Here is a 15,969-nt window from a genome sequence, read left to right as displayed (position 1 = left end):
GTGGCGACGGGAGACGAGACAAGCAGTCGGCATCGGTATGACACCGACCGCTCTTGTAGGCGACATAAAAGTTGTATTCTTGAAGGCGTAACGCCCAACGTGCCAGCCGTCCAGAAGGATCTCGCAGTCCAACAAGCCAGTAAAGGGAATGATGATCCGTCACTATCTTGAAATGGCGACCGTAGAGATATGGCCGAAATTTCTGGATGGCGAAGACTACTGCCACGCATTCCAATTCGGTGACAGTGTAATTTCGCTCCGCTCGTGTCAGTGTCCGACTTGCGTACGCAACGACGTGCTGGCGCCCATGGTGAAGTTGAACGAGGACGGCGCCAACGCCCACACCGCTAGCATCAGTGTGTAACTCAGTCATGACCTCGGGATCGAAATGGCGCAAGACTGGCCCAGAGGTTAGTAAGTACTTCAGCTGACGGAACGCGTCCTCGCACTCTGTAGTCCATACGTATAGACTGTCTTTCTGAAGAAGGCACGTGAGTGGGTGAGCAAGTTGGGCGAAGTTCTTAATAAACCGGCGGAAATACGAACACAGCCCTAGGAAACTTCGGAGGTCTTTTGCTGTCTTCGGTTGGCTGAAACCGCGCACTGCAGCAATATTTTCATCATCAGGTCGTATACCATCTTTGTCGACAAGAAAACCGAGCACGAGAGTCTAGCGCTCACCGAAGTGGCACTTCTTGGAGTTTAAAACCAGTCCTGCGTTTTGTATGCGATCCAGTACGATGCCAAGTCGGTGATTGTGCTCCTCGAGTGTTTTGCCAAAAATGATTACATCATCGAGATAGCACATGCATATCTCCCATTTCAAGCCGCGTAGCACTGTGTCCATAAACCGCTCAAAAGTTGCTGGCGCGTTGCATAAGCCAAAAGGCATGACATTAAACTCGAAGAGTCCGTCTGGGGTCAAAAAGGCAGTTTTCTCCTTATCCGTCGGGTGCATCGGTATTTGCCAGTATCCCGATCGTAAGTCAATGGAGGAGAAGTAGGAGGCTAAATGAAGGCAATCGATAGCATCGTCGATGCGTGGCAGAGGGTATACGTCCTTCTTGGTGGCTGCGTTAAGTCTTCGTAATCAACACATAACCTCCAAGAATTGTCCTTTTTCTTGACTAGTATCACTGGAGCTGCCCAGGGACTGCAAGACTCTTGTACAACACCTTTCCGCAGCATTTCTTGAACTTGCTCGTCAATTACTTTTCGTTCTGCAGGAGAAACGCGGTACGGCTTTTGGCGAATAGGCGTCGCTTGGCCCGTGTAGTATGCGGTGCTGCGTGCGCGAGTCAGGAAGCGAAATTGGACGCTCGTCTTGCGCGAAATCGAATACTGGCGCATAGCGGACAAGCACCCTTTGCAATTCTTCCCGCTTTGAAGAGGACAGCGACTTGTTCGTCATGCGGTAGAACTCCGAGGTGTAGTCACGCTTTGCTGCGCTCGCGTCAAGAGAAGCGTCAACGGCAGCAATACTGAACGTCGCTTCTGAGTCAAAGGTGGCCAGCTTCAGTCCAGTCGGCAGTAAAACTTGTTGCATAGACGCGTTCACCGTCCACACGTAAGCACGACCATCTAAGCATTCTATAATCGATCGAGGAACCAGAATATTGTTCTTAAACATGGTAGGGAAGTATGGCTCAATTAAACCATGACAGCGATGCGGAGGGTCATGCGTGGAAGTCACCGGAACAAATGCCGCTGTCTGAGCCGGTAAAAGTACATCATGGGGCACGGAAAAGACTTGTTGCTTGTCCACGGCAGATACTTCTGGTAATGGTATTATCACGTGATTTCGAAGAGAAATTTCACCAGCACCACAGTCTAACAATGCACCACATTCACCAAGAAAGTCAATCCCAAGGATGATGTTGTCAGTGGTGTGTTCCAAAACAATGAATTCAGTTGGAAAATCTTGTCCACCAAAACTCACTATAGCAGAGCAAACACCAACGGGCCGCAGGGTTTCACCTCCAACTCCACGAAAAGTAGTCTTTCCATCCCACGCGAACATAACCTTGTGTCCAAGACGATTTTTGAACGAAACACTCATTACTGAAACTGTAGCACCGGTATCCACTAAGGCATCAGTATTTAAACCATCAACACAGACACACACTTTGTTTTTGAGCATGGCGACAGGCGGAGGACTACGTGACCGTCCCGCGACCTCACCTCCATCGGTCGCACCAGCTAGTTTCCCAGCTGGGATGATGGCAAAAGTGAGCGACGGCGAGGCGATGGCGAGCGGCGAAAGCCGGTCGGAGGTGGAGTAAGACTGCGATCGGAAGCCGGAGACTGTTGCCGGGATACATGTTCACGCGCATGTCGTCGAAGAGGCACAGCGGTCTGCCACGGCGCCCTGTAGCGCCCTCCAGATTGATAATCGGGGAAGGCCGACACTTGCTGCTGCCGCCTGCGACAATACCTGGCGATATGTCCACGGATTCCGCAGCTAAAGCAAATAGGTGGCTCCCGGTACACAGAGTTGTCATAAAATAGGGTCTGAGGCTGGCTGTATTGGGGAGAAAGGCGTTAGGGTGGTGCAGCCTGGCGGCGTTCGAAGTTAGGTGAAGGATGCCGTAACTCCGCCGGGTCGACGCGGACGCGTTCAATACGCAAGGGCCGATTTTCGCTGTCCGTTTCCAGTTGGCAAAGTACCGGCTGTGCAGGACAGCGTTCATCAAGCTTGGATTGCTGGTATTCCCGGGGGGCGTCTCTTCCTCCACTTTGTGCTTGAAAGTGAGCCAGGTCTTCTTTAATGAGTTGACGTACTAACAAGGTGATGTCGTGGGAGGTAGAGATGTCCACGCTTGCGACAGTGGTCACGTTGTGAAGTCTTCCAAACTTTGGCAATACTTGTCGCGTCTTCAGCGCCTCAAAAGCACGGCAGTGACGTCTTAAATCTGAAGGGGTACGCAGGTCTTCCTTTGAAATAAGAAAATTGTCGACATCTTCAGCGATGCCCTTCAGGAGATGGCCAACCTTATCTTCATCCGACATGCCCGTGTTCACAATTCTGCACAGTTTCAATACTTCTTCAATGTAAGTTGTGCATGTTTCACCGGGCAACTGTGCTCTTCGCGTAAGCGCATGCTCAGCTTTCTTTCTTTTTGAGAGTGAGTCCCCGAAACAGCACTTGATTTCCTCAACGAACCTTTCCCACGTAGTCATCGTGCTCTCGTTGTTATCGAACCAGAGAAGGGCGGTTCCGGTGAGAAAGAAAACGACGTTAGCCAGTCGCGCCGTAGAGTTCCAGCCATTGTGACCGCTTACCCGTTGATAATACTTCAGCCAGTCGTCGACATCCTCATCAGCTTTACCGGAAAAGGTGCGCGGTTCTTTCTGAGGGATCCAGCAGATGACTTGCCTGGGGCGCTCACTATCCTCTTGCATGGTTGTGTCATGGCTGCCGCCAGCTGCTTGCGGTTCGTTCATGTCCGTGTCTTCTTCAGGTGGTAGTCCGACCAAGTGCCGGCTTCGTCGGAGGGTGCGTAGAAGAAGGTTGTCCAGAGCGATTACCCAGCACCGTCCACAAAGGTGTTACGGGTGAGATGGGTTTATTTACAAGATGATCGAGGGGGCGTAGAGACGAGATTTCAGGCCCTCAGGCATAGCTCTACACCGCGTGCACTCCTTTCATTTCCTCTTCTTCAGCTCCGCCGCGCAGTGTAACAATATTACTCCGGTGGAACACAGCTCGTCGTCATCCGTACCTCCTAGTGATATCCTTCACGTCGCCCGTCTAAAGCCCTACTTCTCCGACAACGAACCTACCCTTTCCTAAGCGTCGAGACGGCGCTCTCACCGCGGGGGGGTCATGTTGACGCGAGATAGGCTGGCACCTGCGGCCGCCGGCCGCTGCAACGAGAACGACGAAGTGTGTTCTGAAACGCGCGCTCTCCGAGTGTCAGCCTACATTGAAAAGAACACCGTTTTGCCAAGGTCTCGATTGCTATCTTCGTGGCATTTTCTGGTGGAGGTGCTGGGTAAATGATACAATCCAGCCTTATCCGCAACCCACCGACTACGCTTGCGGCCTTTCTCGCTGAAGCCACTGCAATGGAAAGGGCGCTACAACAGCGCGCCAGGCAGTGCAATGGAAACGTGACTTCAATATCGAGCGGCGTCCCTAACGTGACACTGGGAAGCGACGTCAGCGACCTGAAAGAATTAATAAGAGCGGTCATAAGAGAAGAACTCCAAGAAATGCAGGCGGTCGAGCCCCCGGTCGCGCGACTTTCTGTGGCGGAGATGGTGCGAGACGAAATCAGGCAAGCCTTCCAAGTTCCTGAACGCTTCGGGGCACCACAGCCGCAGGAGCAAGTTAGGATGACATGTGCGGAAGCCGTACGACGTCCGTCGCTGTATAATACATCAAACGTCGTGCGCACCACGGAACAGACAGAAGTCGGGTTCAGCCGTCGTAATGCGCCGTTTATCAACGAGTCCAGGCCAAGAAAGAGTGATGTCTGGCGCGCTCCTGACCACAGTCCGCTCTGTTTTCATTGGGGCAAAGCCGGCCATATCTACAGGACGTGTCCCTACCGACACGTGGGTCTCCGTGGGTTCTCTCCGAATGCGCCGCGTCCACGACCTGGTCAGCGTCCGGTGGAAATCGAGAGCTTCCTGGCGAGTCGTCCCAATTTCTTCGAACAGCCAAGGCACGAGCCTCGCTCGTCGTCACCGGCTCCATCACGATACCGGTCGCCAAGTCCTGCCTTCCGTCGAGACGCCCCTAGGCACCGTTCGCCCAGCTATGCAAACCGGGAAAACTGAGTTCAGCGACCTCCGGAGGTGAGGCCGCTGACGCCGAATGTACCGAATATCCTCCATTACGACGCAAGCGACGACAGCGACGACAACAGGCCGACGTTCAAACGCACTCAGGCGATCCAAGGAACGTCGTAACATCGGATATACCAGTCAGCATAGACGACGAAGAAGTCACAGCTTTAGTCGACACTGGCGCGGAGACCTCTGTTATGAGCCGAGAACTTGCCTCTAAACTGAAAAAAGTTTACACGCAGTGGACTGGGTCGCAGGTCCGTACTGCCGGAGGACACCTCTTAAAGCCCGTGGGCAGGTGTACAGCACGAGTGAATATTCGCGGCTTTACGTACGTCGGACATTTCGTTATCCTGCCGAGTTGTTCGCGACAGTTGATCCTTGGGACGGACCTCCTGCAGGCTAATGGAGCCATCATTAATTTGCAAGAGTCGCGGGTAACGTTTTCGACAGCGCATGCCATAGCAAGCAACAAGTACGACAGTCATGACAACGCCTTGCGCATCGTCGACGACAACGTCACGTTACCGCCGAGGAGCAGCGTATTTACCCTTGTAACCTGCGACGCGTTCGATGACAGTGAGGGCATTGCCGAGGCAAATATTCCGCTGCTGCTCGAACGGTATATTTCCATAGCTCGAGGCCTTGTTCAGTTGCAGAGCAAGCGCTCACTAGTTCTTCTGACGATCTTCAGCAACGAGTTTCAGCACGTCCCTCAAGGCACGGCTGTCGCCTTCCTCAACCAAATTGCGGACTTCTCCGACGTCGGCACTTTAGAGGTGACTTCCCCAGACGTGACAGATGCTACCACGCTTTGCAGCCGCATTCACATTAACGCCGGTTTGTCGGAACAACAGAAGCAACGACTATTCGGCCTCGTGAGCGAATTCTCTAGCTGCTTCTCTACAGAATCTAAAGTTCAGCGCACCTCCGTTTCGAAACACCGTATTTTCACAGAGGAATCGGCGCGCCCAGTTCGTCAGCATCCATATCGCGTGTCGCCAATGGAAAGAGAGGCGATTAAACGCCAGATTATAGAAATGCTGGACGATGACGTGATTCAGCCTTCGACAAGCCCGTGGGCGTCCCCGTTGTTCTGGTAAAAAAGAAGGACAATACACTACGCTTCTGTGTCGACTACAGACGGCTTAACAAAGTCACCAAGCGCGATGTTTACCCTCTGCCAAGGATTGACGACGCCTTGAGCCGTCTATGTCATGCCCAGTTCTTTACCTCGTTAGATCTTAAGTCAGGGTACTGGCAGATCGAAGTCGCGAGAAAACTGCATTCGTGACACCTGACGGGCTATACGAATTTAAGGTCCTCCCATTCGGCCTGTGTTCCGCTCCCGCCACATTCCAGCGAATGATGGACACTGTACTCGCTGAACTGAAGTGGCAGACATGCCTCGTCTACCTGGACGACGTCGTTGTGTTTTCAAACACGTTCGATGAACACCTGGCTCGGCTGAAGAGCGTTCTTGATGCTATCCGCATGGCAAACCTCACCATCAAGCCTGAAGAATGCCACTTTGGTTTTCAGGAACTCAAGTTTCTGGGACACGTGGTCAGCCCCCAGGGCGTTCGGCCAGACCCTGAGAAGTTGGCTGCCGTTGCTGAGTTCCCTCGCCCTACAGATAAGAAGGCTGTTCAGAGGTTTTTAGGACTCGGCGCCTACTACCGTCGTTTCGTTGAAAGTTTCTCCAAAATAGCTGAGCCTTTGCCGAGATTAACACGCCACGATGTGCCTTTTCTGTGGACGGAAGAACAAGAACATGCTTTCACAGAATTACGCGAACGACTGCAAAAAGCTACGGTGCTCGCGCATTTTGACGATGATGCTGAAACTGAAATCCGCACGGACGCCAGCAACATTGGTCTCGGAGCCGTTCTTGTTCAGTGGCTAGACGGTACGGAAGGTGTAATCGCTTACGCGAGCCGTAGTCTCACAAAGGCAGAGGCTAACTACTCGACCACTGAAAAGGAGTGTTTGGCAGTCGTTTGGGCCATCAGTAGTTTCGACCCTACCTGTATGGCCAGCCATTTCGAGCGGTCAGCGACCACCATTCACTTTGTTGGCTTGCCAATCTCAGGGATCCATCAGGCCGCCTCACTCGTTGGAGTCTCCGCCTACAGGAGTATGACATAACTTTCGTCTACCGATCTGGACGAAAGCACAGCGACGCTGACTGCCTGTCACGTGCTCCGATTCCACTGACATCATCAAATTTGGAGCAAGATTTGCCGTATCTTGGTGTCGTTGACACGGTGCGGATGGCTGACCTACAACGTGCGGACACAGACCTGCTTGCTCTTATCCAGTATCTTCAAGGAGCTGACGTTGTTATCCCACGACCGCTGTCACGAGGACTGACATCGTACTGCCTGCGGAACAATGTCCTTTATAAGAAAAACTTTGAAAACAGTCAGGAAACGGTCCTTCTCGTCGTCCCTAAGGCATTGCGCCAAGAAGTTTTGCAGGCATGTCACGACGACCCCTGTGCTGGACACTTAGGCTTCACCAGAACACTAGCACGCATACGCCAGCGATACTACTCGCCACGGCTATTTTCGTCTGTTCAGAACTATGTGAAAACCTGTCGTGACTGCCAGAGGCGTAAAGTACCACCCGTCAAGCCCGCCGGTCTCCTCCAACCTCTGGACCCACCTCCAGCGCCGTTCCAACAAGTGGGCATGGATCTCCTAGGTCCATTCCCTACGTCATCTTCGGAAAACAAATGGATCATTGTCGCAACCGACTACCTAACCCGTTACGCCGGGACCAAAGCTGTACCCCGGGCAACTGCTGCTGAAGTCGCCAAGTTTTTCCTCCTCAACATTGTACTGCGCCATGGTGCATCCGCTGTCCTCATTACTGATCGCGGTGCAGCATTTACAGCTGATTTAATACAAGAGGTGGTCACGTTGACGCACAGCAACCATCGGAAAACCACGGCTTATCACCCCCAAACTAACGGATTGACAGAGCGCCTTAACAGAACACTGGCCGATATGCTCTCGATGTATGTTGATGTAGAGCACAAGACATGGGACGAAATTTTGCCATACGTGACATTTGCCTATAATACAGCTGTACAGGAGACCACCCAGCTCACCCCATTTGAACTTGTCTATGGACGTCGCGTCACGACACCTTTAGACGCCACGCTTCCAGTAGACGACGGCACCACGACAAGCGAGGGCGCTGATGACTTTATCCAGAAAGCAGAAGCTCGCCAGCTTGCTCGGAACCGCATCCGTAGCCAGCAGAGTACCGACGCCCGTCGTTACAACCAGAGCCGACGGAATGTCCAGTACAACCCCGGTGACCACGTGTGGGTGTGGACACCTGTCCGTCACCGTGGGCTCTCGGAGAAATTGTTGCGACGATACTTAGGACCATACGAGGTTGTGCGCCGGCTTAGCGATGTGAATTACGAGATCCTGCCCCAAAGTGTTGATCCTCGCTTGAGCCGTCGACGTCCCCGCCCCGAAGTTGTACACGTAGTACGGATGAAGCCGTACTACACCCGCGAGTGAAGTGCACCTTTCAAACCCTTCGCCGTCCTACGCAGTGTTGTGTGGTTATCCTTAGTTTTCTGTGACCACATTTGCCATTAGAGCTTTCTTCCCCCTTATGAACTTTATTGTACCCAGCCGACCGGGACGGTCGCTTTTGGAAAGGGAGAAATGACGCGAGATAGGCTGGCACCTGCGGCCGCCGGCCGCTGCAACGAGAACGACGAAGTGTGTTCTGAAACGCGCGCTCTCCGAGTGTCAGCCTACATTGAAAAGAACACCGTTTTGCCAAGGTCTCGATTGCTATCTTCGTGACAATATGTTACAAGCCATTCCCGTACATTGGAGAAGGCGCCAGCAAGTGGAGGAAGACGACGACCGAAGAAGTGCTCGTGGGGTTGTTCCGACATCTCGGCTTCGCTCTGTATATGTATATTCCGTGAATACATTGTCCTTTTGTATTGCTTATTCTTATCCCCGTCACAATATAGTGCCCCCCCTCCCCGATAACGGCACACTAAATAAAACAACTTTCCTTTCGCTGGCAGCTCGCCATATTTTTAACCGGTATGAGAAGTGAAGCGTAAGGTACGCGTCTGTCGGTATAAGGTACTGCTTACTATGACAAAAAATTCCAGCGCCTAGTCCTATGCGTCTGTAGTTTAGTTCAGAAGTGTGTCATATTAGCATGGCAGAAAACCATTTTGAGGGCCTTCATGAACTGCTTATTGCGACAATACTTCATAGATCAGCCGTTAACTTGGGCAACACAAACACCAGCCATAAAAAGGAACTAAATTCCCCTTTTACTTGAAAAATATATCTGAGATAGAGTAAACTTCGCTCGTAACAGGGCAAGCAATTCTGTTGAAGTTGCCTGGCCCGCACCATTGGGGAAAACATACGCCTACCTGGTTTTTGGAGGCACCGACAAGGTGTAGTGTGATCTCTCGGGCTCCGTTTGGTTTAGTGTGCTTACTTTGCTCTGCATATCTCGTGGTGTGTACCCTCACGGTTTTCTAATTAATTAGCGGACGCTATAACAATGCTTCACGTTACCGCAGACTCGCGCGTGAACTTGACATCGCCAGTCACCAATGGTTCTTGCATAATTTACGGTGGAGCCAGGCTCTCATCACAGTCATAGTAATTTGGATCTTGCAGAAATGACTAAGACAGCTGAAATTATTTTTGTCGTTAGCATCGTTTAAGCACGGGTAACGCGAAATCAGCAATCTTTCACTCAGGTTCTCAGCTTTGCAAGAACGTGCCGCGTTCACTAACTGCGGTGTGTAACGCCGCTATTTTGATTTGCCCACCTATGGGGCAATGCGCTTGATTAGCTGGTATTTGTAATCAATTAGGAGTAATAGCTAGTGCATAAATTAACACACGTTTAAAGTGTGCACCTGTTGAATTGGCATTTGTGTGCATTGGCAAAGTGTGCACGTGTCGTTCAATTATGCAGGGGCGAGAAGACAGCTGTTAAAAATATTATATGTCATTTCGTCGGGAAAAGAAACATCGTCCGTTTGGCGACAAGCTAACCGTATTTCTATAATTCAGATTAACGCCTTGTAATATTTACGGTGTTTTTTTCAGGCCATATATTTAGATAAAATAGACATTTTTGATGTCCGAAAGTGTTATATATGACATTTTGTCAGTACTAGTCCGAAACTAGTACACCTCACACCAGGTCACTCTGTACTCACATTAGGTCAGTATGATATTGGTTGGTGCTTTGTAACACAACACTGCACATCGTCATCGCGGTAATATCTAGAGAAATAGAATATTTTATTGGTGCAGTTGTGCTCGTATCAGACCGGCGCTGTCCCATTTTTTAGTTTGTTGGTCACGCGTAATTTTTGAAAAGAATGCATTTCGTTTCATTAGGAGACCGGCAACTGACGAAGTTTGCATTACTATCACTTCGTGGTAATGCAAATCAATGTGTCTTTGTTGATAACAAAGAACAGAAGACACATTTATGCAGAAATATTTTTAAAAAGTGAAAGGAAGAAAAAAGGACAAGCTGTCGGATGCAATCCAGCAGAAATAATTTTGCCACCTTATTGCGGAGTTAGTGTGCGAACAATAGCGACACATCTAGCCTTTCGAAATTATTGGTGACTTAATTGTGGAAAGCAGTCCATTGCATGATGGGTCCGTAATTGGCAGTTCTATGTTTTATATCAGAACTCACGAATCGCGGCAATGCCCTATGACACATGGCCACGGACCCCAATTCGCGTCACACAGGTAGATCGATTTAAGCTCGGCACATGTGCCCAGTAACACATAATCAATGACCCATTTTGGCGCAAGAAAAGTTCGTCGAACAGCTTAACCTAGCCAATTCCATACACCCACAGTCCCAAGTTCACGTCGAAGAGGCACATTGAACAGGGGCACGTACCCAGTTTCAGATACCCAGTGGGCGAACTTTGCGTGAAAGAGAACCATTGAAGGGCGGCACATTTCCAGTGACTCTAGCTGACCCAACGAACGGTTTTGAACCCTTTTCGCTCATCACAACAACCGGATGATCTATGGACTACCGAGGGACCAAAGCCAGCATGAAATAAATAAGGCGTGGACAAGCATACATATCGTAATCTAGGTGCAGTCCACAAAGACTACGAATCGCAATAAATCAGCATTGTTCTCACACACACACACACACAAACACACATATATATATATATATATATATATATATATATATATATATATATATACTTGCCATGATTTCTTTGGGGAAGGTTTTGAAAAAATGCGATATAATTATCAATGTTTACTTTAAGTGCACGTTTTTGGCTGATGCAGATATTTGAATCCAATGCCACCTTATATCTATTTGGAATGTCATGTGAGCTTAGTTTTGGCTCGATGATCAAATGTATGAATTCCACATTCACTGGGGAACACTCTGGTATAAAATCACGACGTGTTTCTTACAAGCAAGCTGTGATTGTAAGTATGAGAAAAGAAGCTTTTCGTACCTAATTGCACTATGCTGCATTGTAGAGTCATTCTACAACAACCTGCCCTAGGATCATTGCGGCACTTTTTTGTTTACTGAATGTAGAAGTTCATTTTCCTCCGTCCAAGTTCTTCTGAAATAAGGGAACTCCAAAATATTCCCATTTTCTGCTTAGAAAGAAAACAACAGCTATAAATATCAGGCACAACCCTCCTAACGATTAATGTCGACGTTAACGCGAATATCAATGACACAGTGTGTCATTGCAATTACATATTGCAAAGCACGTAGCCTAACGATGTGCTTCATAGTTTGAATTGAATAGTAAATTTAACCTTAGTGCCTCTAGTTAAGGGTTGTTTATTTAACAACATATTATAACAACATAGATAGAGATAGACAAATAAAGGAATATAACGTCCCCCTCTACGTTGTGCCTCCTTATCATGTCGTGGTACTGTATAACGTAAAACCACTGAATTGAATTCAAATTGCAGGCAATCTACCGAGATGATTTGTTTATAAAGAACCAGTGGCCCTTAGTTAAGTGATTGCCGCGTCCAAAGGGGCAGTGACCAACGAGCGGTTCTGAACATTTGACATATAGAATGGCTTGACCGAGACATTGTTGACAGTAGCAGCGGTAAGAAGGCCACCGCGCGCATGACAAAAACGACAGTGGCGCCAGGCACCACTCGTCCTGAAAAGAAGGGAGCGGGTAGGCGGCATGTTCCTCAAATACAGCGGATCACCTGTCGCAACAGCGACTAACCGGAGCATGCTGCGACGGCAAAGACATCCCCCCCCCCCCCATTTTTTTTTTTTTGCAACCATGACTGAGGGACGTCGCATAGAGCGCTTGCACACTGTCCTCGTAGACGCAATGAAGGAGCTTTAGCGACGCCTGGTAACATATTCTGAGCTGCACGTAAGATGGAGGCTGCTATACGTTCACTTTAACTGCGCACAGGAAATATTCATGGCTACGTATTGCTACTTCACATAAGCGGAAATTAGCCTACTGCAATTCTCTGCATAAGTTCAAGAGTAGACATGATGTTGCAAAATAATAAATGCAGGTTAACAGCGTGTTCAAAGGGCCCGTTGGTTCAACATTAGAAAAATACAGAAACAGCACGACACGGGACGAGCAAGCAATACGCCATTTTTCGTAAAGACCGCGATGACACAGTCGTGTCTTCCGGTGGTGTGGCTATTGTAGTCGATAGAGGTATTGCCTGCCGGGAATTAAAACTTCGTACGCCCCTAGAGGCAGTTGCTGTCCGAGGGGTGTTGTTTGACAAGCTAATCACTATTAGTTCCATATACATCCCTCCCAGCTATCCACTTAATAAAACGGAATTTCAAAACTACATAAATGAGCTTCCGGAGCCATACATAGTTCTCGGAGATTTCAATGCACATAACACCTTGTGGGGAGACACGCGTTGTGATGGAAGAGGTCGCCTAATTGAAAACTTCCTTTTTTCCTCGGGAGCATGTTTACTTAATAAGAAAGAGCCAACGTACTACAGCGTGGCGCATAATTCATACTCCTCCATAGATTTGAGTATCGTGTCGAGTACACTAATTCCGTACCTGCAGTGGTCCGTTCTGAAGAACCCCTTTGGGAGCGACCACTTTCCAATTATACTAAGCTTAACAAAACAAGATGGTTGCTCGCCACATGTTCCCCGATGGAAGGTTAACTCTGCTAACTGGCAACTTTTTAAAGAAATAACATATTTAGGCCGGGATGACATTGCGTCTCTTAACATAGACGATGCTGTGGCGTATATAACACGTTTTATCACTGACGCTGCAGAAAGGTGCATACAACAAACTAATGGACTAGCTAATAAGCGTCGCCTGCCTTGGTGGAACGAGGAATCCCAAAAAGCACGTAAAAAGCAAAACAAGGCCTGGGGATTGTTTCGCAACTCTCCAACAGCCGAAAACTTGATTAATTTTAAACAAGCAAAATCGCAGGGCAGGAGAACGCGCAGACGTGCTAAAAGAGAGAGCTGGGAAAAGTACATCTCCAGCATAAACTCGTATACAGATGAAACGAAAGTCTGGAATAGGGTGAATAAATTAATAGGTCGGGAGTCACATCCCCTACCCTTAGTAAATAGCCAAGGTGATAGCCTGGAAGACCAGGCGGATACTCTAGGCAAACACTTCGAATATGTATCGAGTGAATCGCACTATACACAATCTTTCCTGAAGTTCAAAGAACGCGAAGAGCGGCAGCCCCTTAATCGCAAAGGTTCATCAAATGAGGCTTACAACCGACCATTCAGCTTAGCCGAACTTAAAGCATCTCTCGCTTGTTGCAACAACTCAGCGCCAGGTGGCGACCGTATCATCTACGAAATGATTAGGTACTTACACCCCGAAACACTGACAACACTCCTCTCTCTCTTTAATGCCATGTGGGCGGCTGGATATATTCCTTCTTTGTGGAAAGAAGCCATAGTCATCCCGATTCTTAAACAAGGCAAGGACCCGTCTTTAGCTAGCAGCTACAGGCCAATAGCGCTAACAAGCTGCCTGTGCAAGTTGTATGAAAAAATGATAAACCGGCGCCTAATCTGTTTCCTAGAAAGTGACAAAATACTAGACCCCTTCCAGTGTGGCTTCCGAGAAGGTAGGTCAACAATAGACCACCTTGTTCGCATCGAGGCAAACATCAGAGATGCGTTTATACACAAACAGTTTTTACTTTCGGTCTTTCTAGATCTAGAGAAAGCGTATGACACGACATGGCGCTTCGGGATTCTGCGAGATCTTTCCGCGATGGGGGTCCGTGGAAATATGTTAAACACAGTCGAAAGCTACTTGTCTAACCGGACGTTTCGCGTAAGAGTGGGCAATGTTTTATCTAGAACATTCACCCAGGAGGCTGGCGTGCCACAAGGGGGTGTGCTTAGTTGCACGCTCTTTATTGTAAAAATGAACTCCCTGTATACAGTTATTCCACGCAGCATGTTTTATTCTGTGTATGTCGATGATGTACAGATAGGTTTCAAATCATGCAACATTGCTATCTGCGAACGGCAGGTACAGCTTGGATTAAACAAACTGTCTAAATGGGCTGATGTAAATGGATTTAAAATAAATGCAAAGAAAAGTACGTGCATACTTTTCTCAAACAAAAGAGGCATGTCACCAGTGCCAAATCTCACGATTAATAAAGAGGAACTATCCGTGAGCAGTGAACATAAATTCCTGGGAATAATTCTAGACTCAAAGCTCACCTTTATCCCCCACCTTAAATATTTGAAGGCAAGGTGTCTGAAGACGATGAACCTTTTAAAAATTTTGTCGCGCGCAACATGGGGTAGTGACCGAAAATGCCTACTGAACTTGTACAACAGTCTTGTCCGATCACGCCTTGATTACGGGGCTATAATTTATAATTCCGCAACGCCAAGTGCATTAAAAATTCTAGACCCCGTTCACCATCTGGGCATCCGCCTCGCGACCGGTGCTTTCCGAACAAGTCCGATCCACAGCCTCTACGTAGAGTCGAATCAGTGGTCACTTCATCTGCAGCGTTCATACAATAGTTTTACATATTTTCTTAGAGTACACGCGAACATTGAACATCCCTCTTATTCAACCATAAACGACATGACCACTGCCACACTCTTTCAAAATCGACCGGCATCGAGAAAACCGTTCTCTTTGCGTGTGCGGAATCTTAGTGAGGAAATGGGTGTTCCGTTGCTTGAACACTGTCTTATGGCTCCAGCGAAACTGTTACCGCCGTGGCAGTGGCAGCTCATAGAGTGTGACACATCATTCGTGGAGGTCACTAAGCACGCACCAGAGGCACATATCAAAATGCATTTCCTTGAACTCCAGTCCAAGTACACATGCACAGAGTTTTATACAGACGCTTCTAAGTCACGTGACGGGGTGTCGTATGCAGCCGTCGGCCCATCCTTCTCGGAATCCGGTGTACTCCACCCGGAAGCAAGTATCTTTACGGCTGAGGCCTATGCTTTATTGTCAGCTGTGAGGCATATAAGGAAATCTAAACTTCAAAAATCAATCATATTTACAGACTCTCTAAGTGTCGTAAACGCTTTAAAATCACCCTGTAAACAGAAAAATCCTACACTCATTGAGCTCTATTCCGTACTGTGTAGAGCATATGTATCTAACCAGCATATCATTATATGCTGGGTGCCTGGCCATAGAAGCATTGAGGGTAATGTGCTAGCTGACCGAATGGCTACGTCAATAACATCGCACGCTACTAATCCTTCAGCTGCTGTTTCTGCAACAGATTTGAAACATTTCTTCCGTAAGAAATTGCGAAGCCATTGGCAACGTCTGTGGGATGCACAAACAAATAATAAGCTTCACTTGATTAAGCCACAGTTAGGTTTCTGGCCCCCCGTAACGAAAACACGACGAACTGATGTCCTATTCTGTCGTCTCAGAATAGGTCATACATTTGGCACCCATAGTTTTTTGTTAACCGGGGATGAACCACCAACCTGTGGTAGATGTGGTAAGAGGCTAACCGTCCTCCACGTTCTCCTGGAGTGTCGGGATGCCGAAGCAGATAGAAAAAAACATTTCCCTTTAGCTTACCGCTATCATGTCCCTCTGCATCCCAGTATGTTTCTTGGTGAGGAACCACTGTTTAGCACT

At 48.6% G+C, this 15,969-nt stretch overlaps 1 protein-coding gene across 3 annotated transcripts in view; it reads left to right on the top strand.

Annotated features, from left to right (window-relative positions):
* LOC125944803 (uncharacterized) overlaps window positions 1–15,969 on the top strand; it is a 204,956-nt gene that overhangs the window by 61,535 nt on the left and 127,452 nt on the right. For all 3 annotated transcript variants that reach the window (XR_007466510.1, XM_049666164.1, XM_049666163.1), the window contains one exon: window positions 11,145–11,291. Coding sequence is in view for 2 of the 3 variants with exons in the window: in XM_049666164.1 (XP_049522121.1) it covers window positions 11,145–11,291 (147 nt within the window). In the remaining variant the exon portion in view is untranslated. The remainder of the gene's footprint in view (window positions 1–11,144; window positions 11,292–15,969) is intronic.

Source organism: Dermacentor silvarum, chromosome 4 (genome assembly GCF_013339745.2).
Source record: "Dermacentor silvarum isolate Dsil-2018 chromosome 4, BIME_Dsil_1.4, whole genome shotgun sequence".
Classification (NCBI taxonomy): Eukaryota; Metazoa; Arthropoda; class Arachnida; order Ixodida; family Ixodidae; genus Dermacentor; species Dermacentor silvarum.
The sequence above is the reverse complement of the archived record's forward strand: the minus strand, read 5'-3'. Positions and strand labels throughout refer to the sequence as shown.